General features: G+C 31.8%; 1 protein-coding gene across 1 annotated transcript; it reads left to right on the plus strand.

Moving 5' to 3' along the window:
- Positions 1-751: 751 nt before the first annotated feature.
- MS3_00008253 (uncharacterized protein) lies at positions 752-12,430 on the plus strand. Its single transcript, XM_051216607.1, has 2 exons — positions 752-1,288; positions 12,162-12,430. The coding sequence occupies exons 1-2, from the start codon at positions 976-978 to the stop codon at positions 12,305-12,307; spliced, it is 459 nt and encodes a 152-aa protein (XP_051065198.1). The 5' UTR covers positions 752-975; the 3' UTR covers positions 12,308-12,430.
- Positions 12,431-12,734: the final 304 nt, after the last annotated feature.

The raw sequence follows: 12,734 nt of genomic DNA on the forward strand, positions 1-12,734 counted from the left end.
AATGGCCGTTTCGTCTCACTATGGGACTCCTCGGCAGTTCACATCCACGATCCCACACCGCAGGATTCGAACACAGGACCTATCAGTTTCGAGCTCGAGTGCTTCATATGCGGTAACTATAAACGATGTACTTTGCCCTTAACCTGGTCACTTTTTAGATTATTAATTTGAATATATAAATTGTAGAATCTAAAGAGAATTTATCTTTGTACAGATATTTAATCTTTTCAAAGACTATATAATTAAAACAAATTTTGATAGTGATTAGTAATAGAACCAAAGATTCTCCTTTCGTCAACTGAATATACAAATCACCTAATGTTGACCTATTTATATCATGAATTGAATCATGTATCTTTCATTTCAATTACTCAACTGATCATCTAGTTACCTATTTAGTTCAAAGATAAATGATACATAAATGAATAGAGAAAGTACTTTATGTACTAAATGAACTTTTTTTTAAAAAGTTAGTTTATATCATACGACTAATCAGTTTTGAATATACAACAGACATATATAGATATATATGTACAAATACATAGACTTTTAATGATATTCTATGATACTTTTGTTTTTCTCTTTTTAAGGTGAATAATTGAAAGTGAAATTCTGATTGGTTTATAATGAATTGCGCACTTTAAAATAATAGTTTATTTTTAAAGACGGTGATCTAGACAATCATACATAAATCACCATATATACATATATATATATATATATATATATATATATATATGGATCTAGATTTGGATCAGGATCTGGATCTGGATCAAGATCTGAATATTCATTTTCAAACAAACTACAAAGTACATTTCATAATATACTTATTGAATATTTTAGATGTTGATTAGTGTCTATTCTTTCTTTTAATATCATCATATGTTTAAAGAAAATCAATTCTATATCGAAATATAAAACAACGAACAACTAACAACAACAAAAAGAAAAAAAAGAAAAAAAACAGAGAAAAAAATGAAAAAATTATTTTACTTTATCTTGATAATTTTCTTTTTACATTTATTTCTCATTAAAAAATCTATAGAAATTCATTTGAATAATACAACACAAAGTTTATTACCATTAAATACAGATTATATAACTATGATGGATTATCCAATACGTATGTGTGGTAATGAATTTTTAAAAAATCTTAAACGTGTTTGTTCTATACGTGGAATATATACACCAATTAATCGTTTAAAAAGATCATCGTCCTCCTCCTCCTCCTCCTCATCATCATCATCATCATCATCCTCCTCATCATCATCATCAGAACAATATTCTAGTAAGTTATGATTATTATATGATGATGAATCTTTGATAAGTTATCTTCATTATCAATTGTTATATTATACTAGAGCTTAGTTTCTTCTTATTAATACCATGTATAACTTGAGAAGTCGAATGCTAGAACCCTTTCAAGTCGTAAATGAGATGATAGAAAACAAATGAAAAGAATATTATTCTAAACAGTGTCATTTTATGGTACAGAAATGTCAACTATTTATAGTTTATGAGTAAAAATGAAATCATCAATATAGTCCTCAAATCCGCATACACAGGGTTATTAGAATTTGTCTAATAAAGGAGATACATATAGGGATTGTGGAATATTCTTCGGTTCTTTCTGAACTGTTTAGACCTTCCTCGGATTCATCTATGAACCGTCCTCATATTTACGGAACTTAAAGCAATTACTGTATATGGTTGAATGATTGATCAATTCCAACTAATGTATTAATTATGGATTATTTTCTTCACTGTTTAATGACATTTATTTAGCAACTGTTTATATATATTCGAATATTTGATGTTTACATGGTAAGTTTTCGGTTGATATCCCCTGAAGAAACATGACAGTAACAGCTTATAATTGACTAGTAGACTTATGAAATGACAATTTAGTGGCCATTTAATTCAAATAATCGACATTTATCATTTTAGTGATGAAAAGTTCACGAAGCTGTTCTATCGTCCTAAACTTAAATCCATTGAAATGTCAATACATATAAATGAATGACATTTTTATTTGATTTTAAGACTATCGTAAATTATATACATTTATAATCAGACTACAAACTGAATGCAGGACCTCAATATCCTATCGAATAGGCTTTTACTATCATCTTATAAAACAAAAGAAATGGGCCACTTGATACAACTGTTTGAATGGCAATTTCTCATTGACATTATTACTAATTAAACAGCTAATAAGAAAGCCTGCTATTACCGCCTTATTTAACAGTAATTTTACTAACAAACTTGAGTTCGTTGATAAATGATTAGAAATTATGAGGCTAAGGTAGTATTATTCTTGACGGTAGATATTACTGGGCCTCTATGAGACTTTTGAATTACTAAACAAACTAAAGTCAATTTATTTGTCTAACTTCAATTATTCAAAATGTAATTCCACAGTATCTATTCACAAACGATACTCATTTCATTCTTCATTTACATGGTGCTCACTGGCCACAGTTTTTCACCAGAATTTTATGAAGTTTTCTAAAGCTACTTATGATTGATGATTAATGGTGAAATTGGAGAGGGGCTTCTAGAAAACTGGTTTTAGCTGGCAATTTTTTGAAAAACAAAGCCAACTCAACACCTCTTCTCCCTAGTTTGTTTCATTCAGTTTATTGTTTCATGTTAATCTATACAGAAAAAGATTTAACGTTGTATTACAAAGCATTAAATAAGAATTAGACCCTTGTTTATCCGTTAGAGGAAACTGGTGTACTGATTAAGTAACAAGCAAAATAACTTGTTCCTGAAATATAGTCCAATGAACAATCGTCACTGCTGCGTATCGCATATAAGATTATCCGTTAAACATTCTGTTGATTGTATCCACCTGCACCCTTTATGAATTAGGCGACCTATTAGAGTGTTTAATATACGTGTTGAATTTAATCTCATCAATTTACTTTTTAGCAGCTACGGTCGATCAAAACTAGATGAGATTCATGAGTTATGACTGATGGAATGAACATAAAGTACCTTAAAACAGATTTATAAGATTAATAGCTTGTATATATCTGTATATGCATATATATGTATATATGCACAAAATTGGTTTGCTTGTTAACCGATTTCATTCATACTGGTGGTTGATTTTCAGTGTTCTCAAAAGCCATTGTCATTGGGACATTGTAAGGCTTGTCGTCATTGCTAATATTAATGAGATTGACTGTCGTGTAAGCGGAATAGGTCAACTTTGCGTTGTTCGCCCTGTGCATAAGCGATTCACGAGATGATTGATCGGAATAACCATACATGTGACGTGAATGTGTATATGAATGGTGCGAATGGTCCACCAGGATGCTTGGCACCTGTATGTTTACGCCACAGGATTGAGCTGTACTATTCAGGTTGCAGCTTTAAAGCCTATACGGTGTCTAGTTCTCCTGTGAAGGCTGACTGAACTGTACCTCTCAGGTTATAAAATTTAAGCCTGGATAGCGTCTTGTTATCCTGTTAAACGGGAGTGAGCCGTGCTGTTTGGGTTGTCACGTGAAAGTCTAGGTGCTGTCTGGTTCTCTTGAAAACCGTTGTAAAATTACTTTGACCCACAAGGGCATATTATGTAACTATATATTTATATAAACAACAAAATAAGCGAATCCCTAACGATTGAAATGAATGGAATATTTTAATTAATTAGTCGTACTACTACTACTACTACTACTACTACTACTACTACTACTACTACTACTACTACTACTACTACTACTACAAATTGTTCTCCTGTGATCTTTTGTTTGTTGTTGATGAAATGATGTGTGTAAAATCTCTCCAAGAGTAAATCTTATTTCATTTATATAAGTGACAATGTTTCATGGTTTAATTACACAAAAGCAATGAGTAAATTGCCTAAATTATTGAAGTGAACATGAATGTTTGAGATGTTAGATTCCTAGAACTCACTTGATAAATGCCTTATTTTCAACTTCACATCTTATTTCTCACTTAGGAGGACCATAGATGCTATTGACTCGTTATCTCTTTTGGTATATTATTATGTAGTGTTTCCCAACGACATTTTTATGTTGTATATATATGCTTGAATTTCATTTATTGACGTTGTTCTGGATGCTTGTGGAATATATTTCCCCCTTTTGAACTCTCACTTCTCTCTCTAATTAGCGGGGCTGAGACGCATAGGAATAGCTAGCTTATTGGTCATCGTGTCACTGAGTTTTCATTCCGTTCTCAGATTAGTTGAACTTTTAATCTCTTCAAATATAGCAAATTTGGCGACCGCGATGGGATTCGAACCCATATGAATGAATGAAGTAAAATTCCTCATCTAGTTTGAATAACTTACTCATCGAAACAATCATGTTTTTTTTGCTCTTTAGTAATGTCTATTCACTTCAATCTTTGTGTTTAAGGGAAAAATGGGAATAAAGATAAATGAATTTTGATAGATTAGACTGTTTTCGTTTTAATAATAAAATGTCAAATATGAATGTCTATTGCGCAATAGACATAACAACAATAATAATCATTTAAAATGTATTTATCTTTTTTTATGAATAAACTGCTGGGAAATCAAAAAAAAGCTTTCTGGATGATGATTATGATGATGATGAGGAGGAGGAGGTTGAGGATGATGATGATCATGATGTTTACAATTACGTCTATTCATGTATATACAATGAAAATGATCAAATCAACATTAAAAAAATAGTTTAGATTAGTTAATGAACTAAATGACTGACTGGAATTTAGAATTTTGTTTTACTTTATTATTAGGATGCAATCATCTATTATATAAAATATATTTACCTACGATACCCTATAAATTAATAGATATGAGTAAAAGATGGTAATGCAAAAGTATGAACAAGTTGAATTCAGGCTTACGATAATAGATATTTACTGACGCCTGTGACTCCTTGTGGAGGAACCTTAGGTCGCACACCAGCACTCGGCCTGTAGCTCTTCTAGAGTTATTGCCGGTCCCAATTCCGGATAAAGGAGGAGGTTTGAGCATAGCGTTAGCGACCCCATCCCATAGAAAACTAACTCGCTAAAAAAAGAAACGTTAAACAGAAAAAATGATTCAATGAGAATAGATAAGTAGAGTATTAATACAAGCACTAGCTATCACAATGTGCTTATTTACTGTTTTGGTCAAAAAATGATCAATATATTATAGTAAGGAAGAAATTAAATAAATATGAGAGCATTATTATGACAATCATTACTACTCCTATTCCTCCTTCTCCTCCTCTTCATCCTCATCTTCATCCTCCTCTTCCTCCTCTTCCTTCTTCTCCTCCTCCTCCTCCTCCTCCTCCTCCTCCTCCTACTACTACTACTACTACTACTACTACTACTACTACTACTACTACTACTACTACTACTACTACTACTACTACTACTACTACTACTACTACGGCAAGACTATAATTTATGGACGAACCAACCAAATATTTATGATTAATTTGATTTTTAACTCCTTTTGGTAATAAAAGTAGTCAACCAACTCTCAGATGCTTGTTGAAAACTACCTAATTTTGAGAAGATTACATCAACATGTCAAGTCACTTAGACTAGTAGTTATATTGAAACGTTTTTGTCAGTATTTGGTCAGTATTGTGGTTTAAAAAACCTAGTCTTTCAGCGAGCGTTTATTCTTTAAACATTTGAGCCGGAATCCACTAGTGTACATAACTAACTTCAATCAGTTTACGATATTGCTCATCTATCGTTCATTGTCTGCAGTAGATAACCGCTTCACTCTCGATATGGTCTAAATTTGCTGATCACAGCCTTGCACTAGGACTCTTCAAATTACCTCTAAAAGTTATTCACTAGTAATCGCACAACCTAGAGTTTCGAGAGTACGCACAAGTCTAAGGGCTTCAGTCTGATCCCTAGTAGGGTTGTGAATATACACTTTTTATAAGGAGTTCACGGTATCCTGGTTCTCACCGTTTGTTTCTAAGGGTTCACTTACTATCAATCATTAGGTCTCTATAGAAGTTTCTTTTTAATTCATAAGTATAGCCAATAAACTAGGTCTTAAGAAATTTAACAGAACGGCATTAATAATGTTGTAAAATTTCATTTACTTATCTTAATAACATTTTGTAAAACTAAAATATCAACTTAGTTTGTACCTATAAAGATACTAAACAGTTATGTTTTAGAATATCATGTTTGTCAAGATAAAATCTAATTCAGATCTCATAACTACTATGTTACCGTTCAGTGTTTAGATCAGACATATACGATTTATATGTATTAGTTTCATTAAACAGTATGACTATCATTTATAGAACTTATTCATTCTAACATTTGACCTCACAAGTCAGACCTGAACTGTATGATGACTGTTTTTTAAATAAAACTTAATGTTCCGTATGATCAACATCTACTCGATTTAGGTGCATTTCGACCGCTGATCTAAATGGTTAGACATTAAACTATATTTATTTAACGTTAGATGACTATAACTCAAGTATTATAGTTTTATCAGGCGAGGTTTTGTGGAGATTTTAGTAATTTCAATAGTTGAAATCATGAGTCAACCAGGTTTGTTGTGAGATAGGAACTCACTGAAGACAGTGGTATACGGCGTCGCAATTTCGTGGATTGGTTGAAGCTAGACATTAACACCGTTGAATGCCGGCTCAGTGGTCTAATAGTTAGGCGCTCGCGCGCGAGACTGAGGGGTTCTGGGTTTGAATCTCGCAGGGGGCGGAATCATGGATGTGCACTGTTGAGAAGTCCCACAGTTGGACAAAACGGCCGTCCAGTGCTTCCAGGTTTTCCATGGTTATCTAGCTTCAATTGACTCATGATTTCAACTATTATACTTTTGTTAAACATATAGGAAGTTACTATTTCCCTGAACTTTTAATCTGATGTGTTACCAAATTAGGTAGATGCACTTAGAAAATATTCTTTTTTTTTAAAAAATAAATTAGTTTCTTGAATGAAACATACTTTTTGTCATTCATCAAATAAAACAAATGGTGAAAGTGTACTATTCACTTTGTTAGTATACACTATTGAATGTACTATGGATTCAATTTGTCATTGTTATTATTTTAGTTATTAAACGGTTTTTACAGAATGATAAGGTGCAAATTATTAAATAAAATGAAGAGATTATGAATCATTTCTCTATTGATGATGATCATTTAAATGATAGAGTATATTCATATCACATAAATTATATCCTATCATAGCAGTCACTTATTGGCATATGTGCATCCTGTGAGGATTGCCTTAAGTCATAAAACTTTATAAGCAAAGATGGATAGTGACTAGCAATGGAATCCACGATGCACGTTTTGTCCTATTTGGATAGAGTGATCAATGTAAAGGACCGATATATGGCTAAAACTCTTCAATTATCCTATAGCTTAATAGAAACATATTGTTGTGCACAAAATACTTTGTATCATTACATCATTCTACCTTTTCAATGTGTTGTGAAGCCGTAACACATAAGCAATAACCTAGTCAATCGTAAAAGATGAAATCTAGATTTTGATCGTTCGAATGAATACCTTGTACCATTTTTATCACGGATTATGTAATTCAGTTGTGTTTTTTTACACTAAAACGTAAATAATCTAATAACTACTTATTGTTATAAAAAAACAAACGGCGTCAACAACAACAACGATTGATCTTTTTCTTTCAAATGAGCCTACTTACATAAGTAAACAACCTATGCAGACACAGACACACACACACAATTAAGGACAAGTTTATCATGTTTATTGTTTTCTCATTCAATATAAACATGATTATATCAACCTAAAGGAAGTTAATATTGGTGAAATGTTTATATCTAATCAGTCATTACAACTACTATACTCATTTATTTATTGTCAAATAAAGGTCATTAAGAGATTAAATGAGATATTCAGTTTATTCCAAATAAATAAACAAAAATCTTTTTAAAAAAACATTTCAGATTATCCTTCATTTCTCTCTTTTTTTGTGTCATTTTAATGTGCTTCTTTTAAATTTTCATTTGTTTTAGTGCTATTGATGATGATATTGATGTTGTAGATGATGATTTGGATAATGATGATGATCTGGATGATGATGACGACGGTTTGGATGATGTTGATGATTTGGATTATGATGATGACGATTCAGATGAGGATAATTCGGATGATGATGATGATGATGACTCACACGAGGAAAATTCGGACGATGATGATGACGTTGGTTATTTAGATGATGATCTGGATGATGATGACGATGGTTTGGATGATGATGTTGAGGATTTGAATTATTATTATTATGATAATGATGATTGAGATGAGGATATTTCGGATGATGATGATGATGATGACGATGGTTTGGATGATGATGTTGATGATTTAGATGTGATGATAATAATAATCAATGTTTAATTGTCATTCAATAATTTGGATCTGATTTATTTGATATTGAATTCATCATTCATTCATTATTAATCAAGTCTCTTTTTACTTTCATGTTTTTTTTAATGTAAATCACATTAACCTGCTTATAACAAAATTTATTTGTCTGAAACTCTATAATAAATCATAAAAGTTAATTAGATGGTTTCTTCATGGATTTTCTCTCTATAGATGGATATTTTATTGATTCATTATTAACCCTGATAAAGTGAATAATAAGAAATTAGTTTATTTGTCTCTTTCCTCCTCCTCCCCCCTTAATTTATTCATTAAATGAAGTCTAAATAAAAGAAACCACATAGCAATTATACCATGAACATAGAAATGACGTTTAATAATGATGGTTAATGTTCATTATTTTCAATCTTAGATACAATTTAATTGATTGAAAATGAACCTAATAAACGTATCTTATCACTATTTCATCTTTTATGATGGTATACCTTTTTTGTTAGAATATTTCAGCTGATCAATCTCAATTTCTCAATGATCTAGTAATGAATATAAAAAAGAGATAATATTTTCAGACATTGAATAATAACACCTTAACTAATAGAGTTTTATAGATGGTTACCTTTAGACAGTATAGAAAATAAATCTTACTTAGTGATTATATTGTCAGTTGTGTTAAACAGAGATCATTAAAGATCTAGAGTTTCTTAAGGATGATCAGGAAAGTTTTTATTTGATGATGACAATAATAATAATAGTAGTAGGGATAGTAGTGTAAATGATGCTAATAATAATAGAAATAATATTGTAATAAGATTTAGCGATCAGGTAACATGCTATGTACATGAATTTCTTTAGAATGTTAAAACTCTAGCTTGTCTAACGATTCATATGTATTCAGTGTAACAACATTTCAACTATCTAGTTACAGTATATTCAACGAAATAACTATCATGAGATAAACTTCTATTTAGAAATTGAAGATTTCATCATTTCAATTATTAACATTGATTCAGTGCTTTATTCTATAAAATGTCAGATAACTATACTGACATATTGAACGATAAGTAAAGTATCCAAATTTATTGATAGGTTTCCTTGTAAATGAATTGATAATTGTATCATACACATTGTCAATCATAACTCTTATTACGGTGAACATTAGATGAAATAAGTCTTAACTGATCATTATCTACCAGACATTTAGTGTCACTAGAGTATGATAAATAAATATCCACCTAAAATGTATCTTCTCGCTATATTAGTGAGTTTTATAGTTGAGTTTACATGAGACGCTATCATTCAAACACAGAGCTGAATTCATTTCTGAAATTATTCAATTTAATACTGATAAATAAAAACCAGTTATTATTCACCTTTATGATTTGACATTTACTACTCATAAGTTACCCGTTGGTGTAAAGATTTTACAAAGTCTTGACAATTGATCAGAAAACAAAGTTCATAGGGCTATTATGCTATAACAAAATATTTATTTAATTTTGCTAGTAACGATATGATTTCGGAAAGTTTTTAGTGCGGCTGTTCATTTTGACGTCAACTAGATCGGACAATGTTGTTTACGGATTCATCTCTTTAGTGGCTCTATATCTGACTCCAAATGAATTGTATGCTGATTGTTATCGAAATACACATGTCGGCTATCCTCATATATTTCATCGACTTAAATCTCGTTGGTGAATAACGGAATTAAATGAGTCGAACACGACAATGGATAATTGAATGCGTTTGTTCCGTACAATCATTAATCCAGACAGACAATCAGAGAAACGAAACGAGACGAAACGATAAGCGGCGGAGAAGGCAAGTGAGCCACCTCCTTTTAATCAAGCGTGAATCGATATTTATAGCTAGATAAAAACAAGTTACAGACATGTAATGGGTAAGATAAGAATTGCACGCATATATACTTACATAAAAACAGCCAGGGTTGACAAACAAATAATTTTAATAGTTGAGATAATGGGTCAATTGAAGCTAAACCACCACGGAAAACCTGGAAGCACTGGACAGACATTTCTTCCTGTTGCGTGGCTCCTCAGCACTGCACATCCACGATCCCGCCTCGCGAGATCCGAACCCAGGACCTATCGATCTCGCGCACGAACGCTTAACCTCTAGACTACTAAGCCGGCATCCAACGGCGTTTATGTCTAACTTCAACTAATCCACGAAATTGAGCGACATATCTATATCCAAATCTAGCTTCAATTGACCTATGATCTCAACTATTAGAATTACTATAATATCCACAAAAACCCCTTCCGATATTAAGCGATGATAATTAACAAGATCAAAACGTGACTCCAGAAGAATGAGCAGATTGGCCTGTCTATAAGCTAGAATAAGGTATATGGATTTAACACAGTAACCAACACTACAAGTTTATATTCATATCTCTAAACTCAAAACTTCTAACAATGTTTTTTGGTAAATGTTTACGACGAAACTATAATTTATGGACGAACCAATGAGATTTACGATAACAAGTCTTGGATTTTGGCGTGAAATTCACTCACCCATTCGTTCACATAGCGTCTTGCCATTTTAGCTGATGTCACTTCGTGATGAAAACCATAAATCTAAATCCTGACCCTTACCATCAACTGTAAATCATTATTATTTTTCCTCAAACTGCTTTATAACCTTCATTTAACCCTATTAAATAAGTAAATACTCTTAAGGTCAAGTTGGCGTCGCTCAAATGTCGTCCATAAATTATAGTCTTACCATGTTTAATTAGAAAGGTTTAGGTAGACAGCCAGCTGTTTAACACTGAAAGAAATTTTACTTACAAGTGATGATAAATTTTTATCACAATATTCATCATAAGAAACAACGTTGAAATGAATTAACAATTGAACAACAAGTGACATTTATGCTGTATTTCAATTTATAACAATCTTCATTATATGTAGGTATATGGCTCTTATATGTAGACAAAAATAATATTCATATACAGACCTTTATAGACAAAACATAGTGCACTATGCACCATTCTTAAAGACTTATACACAACTAAATACTTGAGTGTCAACGGGAAATATTTCATTAAAGTTTATCTATGATCCACAGATACACTACGTAAAACGATAATAGATGGAGATACACTTCAAATGTTTTTTTAAAGATTATAACAACATTTATCGATGGTAAGTGATTATTTTTAAAGTTTGCTGCCAAAGAGGTGGTCATAGAGACCTGAGAGCGTTGCCCCAGGGGCAACTGCTTGAGGCCGGTCATACACAACCTTTCGTGTTAGCTCCGTACTTGTTGAGACCTTACCGCCGGAGACAGATGTCCGTGGGATAAGGTGAGATGTGCATTTTTAGCGTCGAAGTTTTCTAACCTCACCCTTCCTTGTGTGAAGGGAGCATCACTGTTATGCTGGTTGTCTGAGGAAAACACCTTACCATCGTCACACCTCTGTACAGTCGGTGGTACGACTTCGCCTTCAGACCTTGGGTTTGCTGCATTTGGTCTTACCGTTCTCCAACCGACATATACGGCATGGTAGGACCTTGAGGAACGATTGTTTCAGCCAGTATAACTCAATTGATTCATCAAAATAGGCAAGCCCACCCATAACGTCAAGGTATCAGCAACAGTCGGGACTGGTAAGATATACTTTTATATTAATCTTTTTAAAACAGTTTTTATTATATAAGATAAAAGTTATATGATATTGATTTGCGTCATATTCTACTTACTTATCTCCCTTTCCCTCTTTCTTTCTCTCTCTCTCTCTCTCTGTGCATATTTCAGATTTAGAAAGAATTTTACATCGACAAAAACGTTTTGATGATTTATGTACATTATATACAATTTATGAACCAGATCAAGTTGTAACACAATGTTGTTGTATTGGTTGTAATCGTAAATATTTAGAACAATTTTGTAATCCAAATTAAAAATATTTTTTGTTTTTTTTTCCCAAGAAAAAGTTTGTCTATTCTATAAATAAAAGAGAAAAACAGAGAGAAAACAAAGAGGATAAAAAGAAAAAAAATAAATAAAAATTATTTTCATCCAAATGGTTTTTCTTTTTTTTTATTATTTTAATGTACTTCAGATAGATGTATATACGTCAGTGAAATAAAGTTTTAGCTTACTAAAACCGGGTACATTCTAAAGACGTTTATTTTCTGTATAACTTTCACTTATTAGATTATTATTCAGTTTATTATGAACATTTGTCAATCAATATGTCTAGCCCTCAAATACCTTGATATGGCTGAGAGTGTGAAGAGTCAGCTCTCTCTCTCTCTCTTGAAATGTTCTCACATGGCTATGTGCATACAACCACTGCCAGGGAAGTCCTACTTAATACATTCTTGC

Source organism: Schistosoma haematobium, chromosome 6, assembly GCF_000699445.3.
Source record: "Schistosoma haematobium chromosome 6, whole genome shotgun sequence".
Lineage (NCBI taxonomy): Eukaryota > Metazoa > Platyhelminthes > Trematoda > Strigeidida > Schistosomatidae > Schistosoma > Schistosoma haematobium.